Below are 16881 nucleotides of genomic sequence, written 5' to 3'. Positions count from 1 at the left end.
AGGTCTGGGCACTTTGGCATGGAGTTGGAAGATCTCATGGGTTGGTATTTTTTCAATACAGATAAGAGGAATGGAGGAAACTTCCAGCAGTGGCAGCTGTTGGACAGAATACTCCAACAAATTGTTCTACAGGATGAACGAGGAGATGATCCAGATATAGCTCCATTGGAAAACTTCAATGTCAAAAATATCATTAAAATGTAAGCTGCTTTATTATTGTTTATTTCTGTTATGCAGGTATAAGAATATGATCAGTATGCGGGTGCTTAAGAAATAAAATATCATATGTGAGGACTTCCTTATTTCAACTTACAGCTTCTCCTTGTCCTGTTAAGTAGTTAAGTCTTCTAAGCAGTTTCCTTCTAATGACATCTTAGCTTGGCAGTATTTCCCTGCAAAGTTCTTGTGTTTGACTTCTAATAACTGTTATTCTGGTTAGAGAATCAGAAAAAATGCTCATGATTTTATAACAAGGCTTCCTCATGTGCCTTTTTAAATTCAGGATGCTCATGAAAGCTTTCCTTGATATTAAAAAGTAAAAATAATATCATATTCTCTATGTAGATCCCATTCCTACTAATGAGCCCATGGTTTAGAAAGATTGCAAATAGGGGAAAGCAGTCCCCACTTGGCACACAAAACCTCTTACCTCTTCATAAAATGTCTGTTTGCTCTCACCCACAGACTTGGTTGAGGGCATTACCATTATTTTTTCCCATAGGATGCATCATTTGAGAAGTCTAGCTACATGAGCTGGCTCTCTTCTCAACTTCCCTGTTCTCAGTCCTTTTTTAGCCAAACTTTTGGATTCTTCATTTCATCCAACTGCCTCTGCAGGTAATTCATGGCCCATTACCCTTCCGAGTTATCCACTGAAAAGAACATTTATAGAACATAAGTCCTATATGAAACCAAATTCTCCTGTACTAAAAATTTTACAGTTCCTTTTGTTATAGGTGTGAGCCAAAATCGAAACTGATTTCTTGTCATGGAAAAATACAGTGGTGTTGGATACCAGACTTCATTGTAGATTTCATGCCTGATCTTCCCTTTCTGCTTTCATAGCTACTCCTCATTCTGCATATCTAATCAATCCCCAGCATGCCCTGCATATTTTCTGTCAGTAATAGGAAATAGCTGTGCCAGTGTGAGATACGAGAATTGCCTTGTTACTGATGTATTACCCAATAGAGAAGTGTTCTTCCTCCTTATAAGAAAGAAAAAATAGAACCACAGCGATAAGGAAAAAAACAATGGCAATCTGATTTTATATTAAGGATGGGGTAATTTGTAACCCATAGCAGCTGTGATTATTTTAGTGATGATTTCTCTCTTTCAAAATAAGTAGACTTGGCACTTTGAGGGCATTACCTGAAGACAGGAATGTATCAGGAATTTCTTCCACAGCCATTCCTTTATCCCTTTTTATGACATTGAGTAAAAAGGCATCCTTTTCCTATTAGCTGTAGGCTAGGGAGCTGAATCTGGATCCAGAAGGACCACTGGTGTGATCCTGTATAAACTTGTACACTTATCAGGTTGCCTTTTGCTGATCACTTTGCAAAATGACCGCTTGCCTTTCAGCCTGGGTAGCTCAGGAAAAGTTTAAATGATCTCATTTCCTCTTTCAGGCTGGTGAATGAAAATGAGGTCAAGCAGTGGAGGGATCAGGCAGAGAAGTTCCGGAAAGGTGAGTTCATCCTCTTTGCTTGCATAGGCAGAAACTGATCCCAGTTCATTCACAGAGCAGTGAGCAGCAGAGCTGGACACAACTTTTCCTTTTGCAGACATTTTGTGTCATGGTGAACAGTTTATGTGTTTCACAGGATGGGGGTTCCTTCAGTCCTCACATAAAGTGATTTTACAGTCTAACTGAAACTTAGGCATTGCTGTCTTGATCATTGAAGGTCATTGTCAAGACAGTCAGACTCTATTTTCTTTTTCTTGCTCTCATTATACATCCCTGCTTGAGCTGACAGAAGTGTCAGCTTTATTTCAGCTGTATTAACCTACATCTCCCCAGGGACTGTTCATGAGCTTTGTTTCACCAGTCCCACTTGTGTGTTTCCCCCTAGACCATGCAGAGCTGATGAGCCGGCTAGAGAAGAAGGAGAGGGAATGTGAAACAAAAACCCAGGAGAAGGATGAAATGATGAAGACCCTGAACAAAATGAAGGACAAGCTGCAGAAGGAATCCTTGGAGCTGCGCCAGACCCGAGACCAGATGAATGATCTGGTGGCTCAGCTTAATGAGTTCTCGGTATGAGACTGGGAGTCTTCCCCATCCTTGTTTAAAGGCTGCTAACTAGTGAATGATGAAAAAAAACATGTTATGCATGAAGCACATCTGTGGTCATAACAGAGAATACTTAGAAGCTGCTCAGCTTTTAGCTGAGACCAAAATCCCTGAGCTGGTGGTACAGAATGGTTCATGCATGGGCTTCTCCATTCCTTCTCCTCAGCCACCTTCCTTGCAGGAGTTGCTGAGGCACGTGTGTGCTCTTCCAGCCATAATTTTCACGTCTGAGTAGGGTGGCCCTGGTTATTATTTAGTGGAATAGAGAGAAATCTCCCTGATACAAAAGTATAGAAGAAACAGGATTCCTGTCAGGCTGCAAGAGCATCTGAACTATCTCAGGAAAAGTGGCATTTGCAGATGCTCCCTCCTGTTTGGTGTTCTTTCTATCCCAGCAGTGTGTCTGAGCCACCAGAACTCAGCTGTGAGAAGTTAGACACTGCAGAAAGCAGATTCATTCCCTCCTCCCCTCTCCCACTTTGCATTACTGAGGCCTAATGACAGGTATTCAGTGTTTCAAACCCTTAGCTTTTAAACCCAGGAGTTCAAAAGTTCATGAGATTGAACTTTTCTCTTTTTTCATACATAAGGAGAAAATAATACATTTTGGCTTCTTTTACTAGCTTTTTGTTTTTCTGAGCCATTTATGGTTCCTTTTTCAAGCTCTTCTCCACAGCTCCATGGGCTTGAAACTTTCTCTTAAATGAAAGCTGAGATTCCTCCCTTTATTGCATGGCTTTGAGTGCAGGAGGCTTTAAAGAAAACATCAAATATTTTGAGAGTCATAATAAAATCACATCAGCTGGCAGCATGGAGTTACTGTGCCTTTTAAACTGTTTGCTTTCTTTTTCTCTGTGTTTTTTATTTTCCAGCAAGGGGGCAGCATTTCCTTCCCACCCCCACCACCCCCTCCTCCAGGTGGCCCATTAGCTTTGTCCTCTTCTCATATGTCTGAGAATTTGCCACCACTGCCACCTCCTCTGCCTTTCTCCAGCTGTCCCCCACCTCCTGCTCCACCACCTCCACCAGGAGGACCTCCTCCTCCACCAGGAGCACCACCTTTCTTCAGCATGGGGGTGCCACCCCCTTCCACAACCACCTTCAGCACCAGTGGCCCCAGTCTGAAGAAGAAATCTATCCCACAGCCTTCACATCCACTGAAATCCTTCAACTGGGCTAAGCTGAGTGAGGTAAGAAACTGCATTACTCAATTGATTTACTTTCTGTGTATACCCCAGTGTTGATTAATGCCATGAAATGCAAAGTGGCATAGAAACAAGTGGCCTTCTGTGGGCTGTGGTCAGTAGGTGTCATTAATTGTATTTAGGGAGTCTCCCCAGTTCTCCATCATGCAGCACATCCCCTGTGATAGATTGAGCTGCATAGATGTGGCCATGCAAATAGTCTGGTCCAGCAAAGCTGTAGTGGGGCTGAATACCTAAGTGAGAGCTGGACATCTCCAGGACTGGTGTGCCAGAGCTGCCCTCACTTGTACACCAGGGAAAAGGGTGACCAGAGGCAATGTGGGCAAAACATGGTGAGAGCCATCTGGAAAAACATCCAGCCACCTCTACTCTGGCAGGAACCATCACCAAGGAGAGAAAGGTGTCCTGATTCTCCTCACTGTTTGCTCATGGCCATGAGGGAAGCTGCCTCTCTCCTTGAATGGTTATAACTCTGTCTGTAGGTGATAAAACTCCAGATTGGCAAAAACAAAACAACAAACCCCAGAGGACTTGGATTCTTCCTGTTGCACTCATTTTTCTTCTGCCTTGGTTGTATCTCCTTCTCCTTCACTTCTCTCTCATCCTTCTCTCTCTTTTTCCCTTATTCTTTTCCCTCCTCTTCTCTTTAGGTCTTAATTTTTTTAACTGATTTAGGAAAAAAAAATGTCTGTGTTGAGTTTGGATTTCTGCCTAGAAACCCAGGTTCTCTTTTAGACTGAAACTCACCCAGGGCCCAACTCTGGCATTTGGAATGAGTGTCCAGGGACCTCTGGAATGCCACAAGAATTCTCTCTCCCCCTCTCCCCTTTTCTTTAAAATAAAGTGAAGTGAAATATTTGCTGCACCGTCTGTGCTTGTCTGTCAAGGCCACGTGGGGGGTGTGGGAGAGAATGTAAGGACGAGGATTTATTTTCCTTTGCAGAACATGGAACTTAGTGCTCCGAAGAAAAGAAATAATAACTAATACATGTATATATATGAATTTATATGAAAAAGAGAGAGTCACAGGTGTTTCTGTTTAGTGTACAGTAACTGTAGGCTTATCCTGCCCTCTGGATAAGAGTGAAGGCAGCTGTGCTAATAAAATTGAAGACCTGGGTGGTGAGATGGCTAAAAGACACTATTTTGAGGATGGCAAAATATTTGGGAAAAGGGGCATAAGAGGTTGGGGCCTTCATTTTGGAGTGTCTGCCAGTGTTAGTGTTTTGAACCTGGTATGGTGTCTGCAAAAGGGCAGAGGTTGTGGTGTCAATGCAGGTGTCTCATGCTGTTACTTGGGTTGCACTGTGTTATGGAATTATTTAATTTCACTGACTGCTGGGGAGAAGCTGATATGTTTTGGTCATCTTCCTCATTTATCCTAGATTTCCTGCTTTGGTATCTTTCTATTCACATGGATATGAATCTTGTGAGCACAAAGTGATGAGTAGGTTGGATGAGCTTTGTCATGCCTTTTGTTACCTTTGCTGCACTTCTGTGGTGTTCTCCTGAACTGAGCTGTCAGAGTAGCCAGACTGGAATGAGTGAGGACTCAAAACAAGCACACTGTCTGGGAGCAGCACATTGTGAGTTTTTGAGCCTGGGAAACTGAGGCTTGGAAGTGTGCACAGTATTTTTGCGGTTTGTGGTAGGGTTTACCTTCCAGTTCACAAGAATACAATTTTTCTTCGCAAAAACATTTTGAGGAACAATACATGAAACACTGCAAGATGAGGGAACACAGCATTGGAAACAGCTTTTCATAAATTTAGGGATGCAAGTAGGTATTCAAATATTCATATCTTAGTTATCTCTGCATACTGTTTAGATCACCTCTCTTTAAGCAATTAGTACAGAATCTCTCTCAGGAGATTGTTCAGGTAAGTGTGAAGGTGACTGAGGCAGCCCACAAGCGAGCAAACTCCTCTCTGTCCCTGCAGCCTGCCTCGAGGCAGTGAGGCAAAGCCAACAGAGGCCAACAGGAGTGTGGACAAGGCTGGCTGAGAGGGATTTGTCTGCAGTATACTTTCTCAGTAGTGGAATCAAGGCTGTTCTCCAGGGCAGTTCATGTGACACCTTATTTTTCCGATGCTGACTTTGTCTTTGGAAGAAAAGAACTGAGCTGCTGGGTATTGGGAGAAATATCAAATGCGGTCAGGCTCTTAGCAGTTGACAATAACAGATTGTCCACAGTTCCCATGGGCACCACAAGAAAAAGTTTGACTGGAAGGGATCTGTGCTTCTAACAAGGACACTCCAACAGCCCACTAATTTCCATTGAGAATTAAGGACTTTGTGCTAGTTTTGATGTAAGCTAATGACCAGTGGCAAAGACATTTGGATGCCTGCATGGTCTGAGTTCTGATGAAGCCCTTCCACACCACAGCTCCATTCATACAGCACTGTGGCATTGTTTGTGAGTTCCATTCATACAGCACTACAGTAGTGCTGGTGCCAAGGATCTCTGTTTTTTAAGAAAAAGATATTGCAATATAACCACTGTAATATCCTGGAAGGATTCCATTCTTTGTTTCTGGGCAGCAATACTCTCTCACTCTTGAGTTTTACACAACACCAAAGGTCAATCAGAGACCAAACATTTATGGTTAATCCAAGCAATGGACTGGTTTCAAGAAAATTGGAAGTGTGGACTAATAGTTACCTATTTGATAAATATAAGCACTGATTTGAAGCTCTCAGAATAAATCAAGTCAGCCTTCAACTGCTCTGCTTTTTATCTCATGTCTGGAGAAGCAGCTTCCCATCAAGTGTCCTGGTAATGACTCTCATCAGTGATGTCAGAGAGGCTTTCTTTAGCCAGCCCTAAATAGACCTGACTGAAATAGTTTCATAAGAAAGGTATTTGTTCTACATGCCATATAGGAGTTTTTTAAAAAGCCCAAAACACACACACATAAAAACAAATCAAAACCACCAAACCCAAATTTCCAAAACAGTCAGTCACATAAACAGAAAATGTTCATTTTGACACTTATTTTTAAAAAAATATTTCTATAATGTTATCAATGATTCTGATTTCTGGAACTTTTTTCCTAAAAACAGACTGAAGTTTATGGCATAAAATGATGGACTGCTGCTAGAGATTGAAAGTTAATGGAAAGAGTTTTCCAAAATTTCATTGTGAAGCTACCCATAATAGCTGTGGTGGTGCCTAGGCCTACAATGTAATAAAATAGCTGTCTTGATTAAAAAACAGGCAAAAAAATACAGCTTTTGCTTGAAGTGGATTTTTCTCACACTAAAGTAATGATCTAATAGTAAGATAAAAACTTAGAAAATGTGCTGTGTTCATATCACTTTTCAGATTCATAATGGAATTCTTAATTAAAACTTTAAGTTGCTTCCACTTTTCTGGCTAGTATTCTACAAATATTAACCTACTAATAAACAGGATTGCCTGTTCCAGTATCCACAGAGCACTCATCGTTTCCGTGGTTTCTCTGAACCTGCAGGTCAAACAGAGGTACTGTAGGTTCTCATTCATGCTGTGAAGTCACTGAGGCAGGATGGACTTTGATGCCTTCCAGAATATCATTATTTATCTATCAGGTGTAGCAGAGGACAGCTTGGTATGATTTGCAGTGCCATGAAACTCTGCTATTTTCTAGTGTCGTTAGGTCTCTCAGCAAACTGGAATTCACTATAAAGGTGGAATGATGCAACTGCTACAGCGAGTGAATTGTTGAATGCAACATACCAAAAACTCAGCTTGATGGAGCAAATGCTTTGTCAATACTTTTTCTCATAATAGGATGTTTCCTGACCCGGTATGTGTGACCATTCCATTAGAGGATGCTGGGAAGTACAGTTCACAGGGTTTGCTTCTCTAAGTGGGCCAAAATCTTCCAAAGCACAGGAACCACAGATCCTGGAAGACTTGTAGAATGAATAAATGAATGAATAAACAAATAAATTATGATGGAGAGAAAAACATTACAGATAAAATGATTGCTCTTATTTTTTTAGTTTCTTTTTTTTTTTTTCTAGGGGCAGAGAAGGAAAAAAAAAAAGAAAAGAAGGAATAAAGGATTTATTTTTAAATTGTTATTTAGAGACCATAAATATTTTTATGGTGCTGAGGGAATCATTTATCACAGCAACCACATTATGCAAGTCTGTTTCTCCTAAAATACTCTGTCTTCTCTGGCTGATGACAAGAAACTATCAGCCAGTTAATCCATAACTGTGTAAACTGTGTATGAAGAGTTCAGTCCAGGAAGTTATCTGGCAGCAACATGAAAGTTTTCAAGGATGGAGCTTATAGTACAAATAGAGGGGACAGGCCCATTGCAAAGTGTTAAATTGTTTATACTTCTGCCTGCCTTGATTTTTCTTTGACTGCATTAGCCCTAAAATTGGATTGCTTTGGTCAAAGTTCTGTTTGTGCACACCATTGCAATGGGTGCTGCTTTGGAATTTGTCTTTCTGCTACAAGTAGAATACAAACCATCCTGTACAGAACCAGATTCAACCAGGCTCTTAAAATGAATCTGAATTGAAGTTGGAATTATTTTCATTGGGTTGTTTTCCTGGGAAAGCAGGGGGAGAACTACTCTCTGCAGTCCTTTTCTGAGTCCCAGAACTTCCTGTTTTGGCCCCTTTGCAGCTCATTCAGACTAGACTGTTCTGTAGGACTTTTTCACTGTTCTTGCCATTAATGAGGAAACCTCACTCCCATGAGATTTTTGCAGCTGGACAGGTAGATGGGCAAGACTCATGTGGAGCTGTCTTGAGTCACATCCAGCCTCTGCCAAACACAGCATACAGCTTTTTGGCATCCCCAGGGCTCTATCCCCGTGATGACTCTAAGGACTCCTGTCAACCGTTTCAGTGCTTGATTGGACAGTCTGAAACAGTGAGGCTCTCAGAGAACTGCTCTGCTGTTCAAATACATCCCTCAGGATTTATAATTCATGGTTTACAAAGCCAACCTGGAAATTGAATGAGAATGATCACTCTGCCTGGATGCTTCTGGCTAAGATTGGCAGTGGAGTTCAGGGCTAGGATAAAAAGAAAATTAATTTTGTCTCCTATTGCTTTGGCTGAGACGAGCCTCTCAGACTTGTTTGCCGTGTTACAGTCACATGTTCTTCCTGCTGTGGAAAGAAGAGCCACGCTGATTGCAAGGGGTGATACAGTGATAGTGGTGAGCCTGCTCAGGGATGGGTGCTGCTCCCATCCAGGATATGCCCTCACTGTGAATAGCACTGCAGACGCCCCTCCTTACCCTCCGGCACTCACAGGCTGTCTCTGGAGAAAGGGTGTTGGTTTTCCTCCACAGTGTCTGCCCTGCCAGGAATTTCCTCCAGAACACTTCACACTTTTATTTCCCCCTCATTTTATCCTCCTCAGTTTTTTTCCCTTGCTCCTTGAGCCTTGTGGCTTAGCACATTTCCCTCATTCCTTTTGATGACTCTGAATGGGAAGTAGAGCCTGTTCCTAATTAGTTCTGATAATGAAGTGCTAACACACTTTGTTGTGTAGGTACAAGTCAGATTCTTCAGAGCTGGAACCTGTGTGTGAGGGTTTCATTGCTATTGCTTGTGGTCCCTGGCTTTCTCTGCATCACTGTTCAGTGGCTCTTCATCTCCTGAGATTTGCTTAGGTCTTTTTTTTACAAGTCTTTTTGTCCATTTCTTATTTCTTTTAATCAGCATTTTCGTTATTTTTGCAGTTAATAAAGTACAATAAATATACGTGTAGTAAACTAAATGAACTAAGAATAGTGGTGTCAGTGGTGTGACGAGGACCCAAAGCTTGTCCCACACAAATGCACCGTAAGAGTCAGTAGGAAGGAGAAGGTAGTTTGATCTTTGTGTCCTCTGCCAGAAAAGATATCTGTCCTGAGAATGTCAGCAGGACACCCAAGACCTTCACTTAGTATAGGATGATTGCCAATTAGCTAATTTGTGTACTAGAGGAGCCTGTTTGTTCTGGGTTTGATGGGCAGCAGGTAGGAGTAGGAGTCTGTGCCTGTCTCCCTCCATGCTAATTATCTGCCAAACAGCTAGGATCCCTGGCATTCAGGATAATGTATCATCATGAGGGTTGTGAACATTTCCAGTTACTGGGAATGATGCTGTTTCAGGGATCTGGGTATAGTTTGTGTCTATCTGGCTTGACAAAGACCTCATGTAGACAAGGCAGTTCATGTAATAGGAAACAATTAGACTTCAAAGACTCAAAGGCTTAAAAGTAAAATAAAATAATAATTTAAACTACTTTCACAGGCAGACATAATGAAAGCCACACACCCTTCAGGCTTTACAAAAGATCCTGGAAAAATTTGCAACAGAGAAGATGTGTCTGGGGTTTGTCATGCATCAGTGCTTTTCCTAAGCTTTTTCCTCCTGATGGTAACACTCCTTTCAGCATGACCACAATCGTTGTGTTAGACAGATGGCCACTCTTGAAAGGAAATATGCTGTGGGATCACGGATAATGCTTGAGATGTGGTCTGCTAGTCTTGGAATGTGCCTTTTCATTAGAGGCTTGCTATGATGAAAACTACAAAATAGTATTTTAAAACAAACAAAACCCAAACAAACAAAAAAACCAAACCAAAAACCCAAAATGAAACACTATTTTTTCTCCTCTGACTCCTGAAACAAAGTGTGTCCTCTAAAATGACAGCAGCAGTAGATAGCAGTGTGACCAGTAAGAAGAAAAGAAAATTATTTATCCAAATGGGATTGGATGTCCAAGCTAAACACTTTTGCTATCTAGTTAAAATATGTTCTTTCCTTTTAGGAGAGGATCCATGGCACGATCTGGAATGAGATTGATGATTTAAAGGCATTCAAGGTGCTGGATCTAGAAGATTTTGAAAAGATGTTCTCTGCATATCAGAGGCACCAGGTAGGAGTGAACTCTTCCATAACTTTTCTGTCTTGAATTTCTGGAAGAGAAATGAATACACAACAGTGATCTGAGCCCTTGGCCACCTGCAGTCAGGCTGCATCACTTGATGCTCTGCCACTGTTCAGAAAATCTGAAGAGCAGAAGAAGTTGGGATGGCCACACGGGGCAGGGTCTAAACTTCTGGTATGGATATACTTCATACTCATGGGCAGCTTTCAGCACCTACCAACAGGTAATGCTCTAGTTAATGTCACTGGCCACTGACTTCTAGAAGCTGTGGAGCTTTACATTTATATTTGCATGTCAAACTTCCTGTTTCTCCCATTCATCCAGAGAAAAAGGGCTGTACTTCCCTGAGTGCTGAGCAGGGTGACTGTATTAGCTGTCTTTCATTTTGTCTGTTTTCTCTTAAACAGCCAGCTGCCTGAAGTGGTTAGGTGACAGAAATGGTCTGAATTACAGATTATAGAACAAACAGAATGCTTTAAAATTGGCCATTTATTAGAATGTCTTTTTTCCCTCCTCTTTTTCTTGGAAAGCAAGTCACTTTCAATCTGTCTATCTCCACTGAATGAGATTTAGCAGCAGATGGATTGTACTTTCACTCCTTGAACTCCCCCAGCTTTCCTTTGCTTTTGGACTATTTTCAGTGTTTTATATGCTGCAGAACCGGATCATTACTCTGAAGTTTTAGGAGAAGACACAGACCCAACTGTCATAAACAACCTTTATGATTATTCCTTACAGTGATGATAGCTACTTCATTAACTGACTCAGTACCTTAAAATTAACAATCCAACCCCTTGTGTTTGGAATTTCCATCTCCTCCCTTCTCTCTTTTATTTTCTTTCTAATCCAATAAACATAATGAATAACTCTTCTTATTTATGAGCTCACAGCCACATGGATAAGCTATGAAGAATGTGATGTTAACTGTTGCATGATGAGATTTCATTTCTCATTCTGTTTCTGCAAGTAGCTGATGCTGTTTCAGTGGGTCCCTCTCTCTTTCTGTAAATCACATTCCTTGAAAGAAGAACTTAGTTCCCAGAAGGGAAGAAAGGCACACAAAACTTCAGTGCTGTTAAAAGATTGGATTTAGACCCTGTCCCAAGAGCTTCTGTTCCAATGTTTCAGGTGCAAACCTTGCAGCTTCCTCATTAGGAATTACCTTTCAAAGCCTTGCTTCCTTTTGTCCCCAAAAACCAAAGCCAAAGCTGTCCTGGTCTCAGTTAGAATCATAATATTTATGACTACGTTACCAATCACTGGAAGGCAGCCTGAGCTCTTCAGCCATAAACTAACCTGACCCTTACCCCTGCCTCCGTGGGTCTCCGAGCTGTACTCTTCCATCCTCATTAAACACACTTCATGACAGTGGCTCCAGACACTAGAGTAACACTTATGTAAGCTTCTTGTATTTTTGTGCAGTTAGACATCTTGTTGCTCTTACAGCTTTTGTTGAGGTTTTTACATTATTTTGTTGTTACTTTACATGATACTTCTTCCTGTTTCATCCATACTTGCTTCAATGTGAACTCGATTCCAATCAACAAGTCCTCATCGATTTTCTTTTTTTTTTTTTAAAGATCAAGCAACCAAAATTGCTTTTGAATTAAAAATTTATGAGAATTTTTTCAGTTCACATTTAGTCTTTTTTCCTCTTTTACTTTCGGAAATGTTCCACTCTGACCAAGTATGTGTTTTCTCTGGGTTTGTGACTTTTAAACTTCATCCAAATGTCTGTAAAGAAAAATGTCAATGAAAAGCCCTGCTCTTTTGCATCTGAAATGTTGAATGGGTAGAGATAAAGACTTTTCTTTCTTTGCTGTTATTAACATGACCTTCATGTTTTTTCCAGTTTCATTTACATTAAACAATTTTTCTGTTTTCAATTTTGTTGATGACAGAGGGTCTCTTCTCCTCTCTCAAGCCCAGTGTGTCCTTTTTGGTGGCTGTGAGGGAAAGCAAAACTGTCCACTGTACAGAATGCTGGACTAAGTATTCTTACTCTTGTCTTTTGACCTTGCTCTAATCTTACTGTGTAATATTGACCTTTTGATTCAGTATAGCTGATGTTTTCCTGGAGGAATGAGTAAGTCATGAAATAGTTTGAGTCTGTCTTCCAGAAGTGCTGTACCGCCTCTTTGGTGGTTACTGAGTGCTTTCAAAATGCTTGGCTACAAGTTGTTAAAGGGTATAACGTGCCATTGAAACAAGTTGTTGCTTGTTATGCTTGTTAATACCCACAAACTGTGCCTGTGCATCAGGAGAGGAGAACTGACCCTCAAGTTATAACCTTGGCAGTTCTTTCAGTAAGGCTCTGGACTGGATTTGTAAAGGTATTTAAGCATTATCCTAGTTAATATTTAAAGACCTAAAAGATTTATGCTTTGGAGACCAAATTTATTATTTTCATAAAAGACCTAGGGCTCTTAGTTCTGTGACATCTGCTGATTTGAAATATGCCAAGAGATGCTGAAATACCTTTGAACCATCTGGGCCAGTATTACTTGCTAAGCATTATATGCTCTTAGAAAATAGCGTGTGTCTAAATTCAGCTGCCTTGTTAAACTTGGTACCTTTCTCTTTGCTAATTTTTGGCATGTTTCCTTCTTCGTTATTTGCGACTGCTGCCTGCATAGGACCTGCTAACTAACCCCTCCTCCTGTAAGCAGGTGAGTATCATTGTCTGCTTCCTGGTCCTCTTGCCATGTGTGTGAAGGTGAAGTCCTGGACCATGCCATTGTGGGGTCACAGCTCGTGCTGCTCTTTCATATGCCCTTGCACTCTGCTTTCTTAATGGGAAAGGTGGTACAGATCATTCTTTTGGCTATATTATCTCTGTGATAGGAGGTAGTTCTTGTTCTTTCACTTGCTTATATCTCACTGCTGGTGTCTGTAGTCCCTTTTTTTATGATCCTGAGGAAAAAGGGACAAAGAAAAATGTCAGTGTCAACTCTTCCTTAACCAAAGTAATACTCTCTTGAGAGAAGAACAAAAGAGTCTCTCAGGGAGCCTTTTCTCCCACTGTTTCTATTTCTGTTCTGTCTTCTTTGTTCAGTACTGAAGTCTTCAGATGCACTTGCTAGCCACAGACTTTGTGATAAAGGAAATATTTCTTTGCATAGAACTGGGCACTTTGGCAGAAGGATTTGTGCCATCTGAGGGGCAGAAGTGTTCCAAATGGACAGCTGAAACCCTCAGAAAATTCACCAAAAGATTAAAATGGTGTTTAGATAGAGATATTAGGTTATGCACATGTCTTTAAAGTGGCTATCTCTCAAGCAAAATTCTTGGCAATAATTTTGGTAAGAGTGATGCTATCAGGAAAGGATTGATCAGATATGATCATATGATCTCTGGTGGTTTCAGAAGAAATTAGTTCTCACCATGAGTGCTCAGGTATTTGGGAAGTCTGGTCGCAGCTTTTGCCACATGGGGGAGGCTAACGTGGCAGCATATCAGAACAAGTCAATGTGGTAGACGTAGTTCTCTGAAGTATTGATGATTGCTAGAAGCTAGGGTGCTGCCATGGTATGAGTCCTCAGCTAACCAAAATCAAATTGTATTTGAAGCAAGGCACCAGTGTGATGAGCACATTCCACATGTATAGTTGTTTCAGCACTGAAATTTTAGTTGCATTTTGAATTTGCAACTAAAATATCAAATCTGAAGTATTCTTTGAAGCACATAACATAGTGTTATCCCAGATGAGACATCAGTAAAGGATGATGGCATAAAACTTAGTCATCTTGGCTGTCAGGTTGACACCAGCTCCAAGTGTTCTTGTGTTCAGGGCTTGGGCTCTCTCACAAAAGCTGGTTGCCACTGCCCCTTTGCTCCTCTTTTTCTGTGTCTGAGAAAATATGGATTGTCCACATGCAATCTGTTTTCCTTGAATTAAGCTTGGAATCTGGCTTTGGTAAAACCTGAGGCTTCATCTGCTTTTGCTTACACATGACTCCAAGTAGCTATAAATACCTCTCTCCTCAATATGAGTTGAAGAGGATATATTTTTAGCTGAATCTAGCCCTTATGACCAGGGAGTGGGCCATGTCTGAATAGTTCAAGTTACTCATCTGTGTTCAGCCCTGTGAGTTGGGGAATTGGAAATGGCATGGACACTATTATATCAATTCCTGCTGGATGGCTTTAAAGAAAGCTGGCTGAACCCCTGCCTCACATACATAGCCAAAGACTGAAACATTTTTTCCCTTGGGATGGATGCTTGTCACTATCCAAGTGTCCTTTTTTGCAAATATTAGCTAGTGAGGAACAGTGAAGCTTTTAAACCAAGAGCACAGACCAGCAAGTAGCTTTCTTCCTTTCAACAGCTCCCCATCTCCATATTCCCCTGTCTTCCTCCCCACAAACTGTGAAAACTTTGAAATCTCTGCATGCCAGATCATACTGGGGAAACTCCTCTTGATGGTATCGTTAGATATTCTCTCAGAAATAATAAACTTACCTAAAGTCAATTTTGCCTTTTTAGGAAACATTATTTGATTTATTGAGTAGCATTGCAATTGTATTTCTGCCAAGCTAGATGCTTTGGGCACATTGAGAAGAATTTACTAAGTGCATGTCTTCAACTGGTGCGTTGTTTAAAAATGTCACTTTCTGTTGGTGGTGGCTCACTGCAACACTTTTGGAAGTGGCTGTATGAATCTTTCTATATCCAGGAGCAACACAGATTAGTGGTAGCTGACTGTAACAATAACTGAAATGACAACTAGCAGTATGAACCTATGATTTACACTGAACTCTCAAATGCTTGGGTGTCAGACTCTCTTTAGAGATTAGTCTTGCTGATGTAAGTAAGCCTTGAGCTGCAGAACCTTGAGTCCTGAGAGTGAATTCTGAGAAGAACCCACTCTGTGTGCTTGCCATGATCTGACATGTTTCCCTGAGTTTCTGCTATTGGCCACTGCCAGGGTCAGGATGCTGGGGTAGATGGACCTTTTGATCTGACTCAGCATGCTTGCTGTTATATGCTAAAAAAGAAGTCATGTTGCTTATTTGATGGGTGCATTCAAAGCTATATTATTCTGATAAATCTCAAAATCTCAAGGCCTGACAATATGGATATGTCATGAAAAGGCATTTTATAAATAGTTCCTGCAGCAGTTAGCTGAGAAAATAAAAACTTGATGGCCAGACTGAGTTTGCAAATATTTTATCTCTGTGTGCTGTGACAAATGTTCTGGACTGGATTTTCAAGTGCTTTTCAGGTGATGAGTATGGCAATGGGGTTATACAGACAACTTTGCAAAGGGGTGATTTCTGAATGAATAAATGTATTCATTAGTTTTTAAAAGAGAAGATAGTTTAAATGTAGATTTTTACCATTTAGTAAGATATATTTAGTAAGGTAAATGCCATCATGCTCTACTATTTACATCTCTCATATAATACGGATCGGTCAGGTCCAATGGCAGCCATAAGACATAACAGAGGGGGTTTTGTTGCTTGTGCTGCAGCCTTTCAAGAATGCTGTGTAACCCCTAGAGGAGGCATCTGCTGAAGGATATGCTGTGACACTAGTGATCTTCCTCATAATGTGCCTGATTCTCCTATCACGCCAATTTTTCACATTAGCATAATGGAATTATTGGTAGAGTGAGTCCAATAGGTCAGAAACAGGTCTAGTATTTGGGATCAAAGATGAGCTTACAGATGTTAATGAATTATTTCTGTTTGTCCAGTAACACACGATCTACCCCCATGCTTTCTGCTTTTATCTCCTTTTCTTATCATGTGGGTGGATTTTTCCAGGTTGGGATGGGTTTGTTCATTACACTGAGCTAAGTCTATCAGTCTTGAGTGAGCAACATAATACTGATTGTTTTCCCTCCCTTTTGAAATACATGCAGAAAGAGATGGGCTCAACAGAAGACCTCTACCTCTCCACACGAAAGGTGAAAGAGCTCTCTGTGATTGATGGCCGGAGGGCCCAGAATTGTGTCATTCTCCTTTCCAAGTAAGTGTGCTAAGCCTTAGCTTACAGGGTGTGCCATGATCAATGCAGAGGCAAGAGGGGATGAAATGAAACAAATGGATGTGTTTCTTTTCCCAGCTAGACCTGCTGTTTAATACCTGCAGAGCCTCAGATCAACCTCTCTTACGGTGTCATAAAAGGACGTTTCTCATACATGTTTTCTCACTTAATAAAAATATCCACACACACATTTCATGTGTCAAACAGGAGGGCATCAGCTTCTATCAGAAGACTCATCATCAGAAAGTGATCAGTACTCACTGGTAGATGAAAGGAGCTCTTTGGCAGTGCTTGCACTTCACTCCAAGTAATGTGTCCCCCATGTTCTATTTCTGTCATTTGTCTCTGTTCTGTGTGTTTCTTTCTAAATATTGCTCTGACCACCTCCCTGGAACAGAGCAGAACTGAGTGTGATGTTCATTTTGGACTTGTGGCAAGAGCAGTGGCAAACACAGGCATTCATATTCAAGACCTGAGATGAGCTCAGCTGGTTAGAG

General features: G+C 41.0%; 1 protein-coding gene across 2 annotated transcripts in view; it reads left to right on the top strand.

The window, feature by feature from the left end:
* DAAM2 (dishevelled associated activator of morphogenesis 2) overlaps window positions 1-16881 on the top strand; it is a 172989-nt gene that overhangs the window by 124060 nt on the left and 32048 nt on the right. The window contains exons 11-17 of one of the 2 annotated variants that reach the window (XM_058020230.1): window positions 62-200; window positions 1632-1690; window positions 2076-2260; window positions 3169-3486; window positions 10273-10380; window positions 13029-13061; window positions 16260-16366. In XM_058020230.1, coding sequence (XP_057876213.1) covers window positions 62-200; window positions 1632-1690; window positions 2076-2260; window positions 3169-3486; window positions 10273-10380; window positions 13029-13061; window positions 16260-16366 — 949 coding nt within the window. The remainder of the gene's footprint in view (window positions 1-61; window positions 201-1631; window positions 1691-2075; window positions 2261-3168; window positions 3487-10272; window positions 10381-13028; window positions 13062-16259; window positions 16367-16881) is intronic. The other variant, XM_058020231.1, reaches the window with a different exon arrangement.

Source organism: Melospiza georgiana, chromosome 3 (assembly GCF_028018845.1).
Source record: "Melospiza georgiana isolate bMelGeo1 chromosome 3, bMelGeo1.pri, whole genome shotgun sequence".
Lineage (NCBI taxonomy): Eukaryota > Metazoa > Chordata > Aves > Passeriformes > Passerellidae > Melospiza > Melospiza georgiana.
Note: the sequence above shows the minus strand (reverse complement) of the source record. Positions and strands in the feature narration are given on the sequence as shown.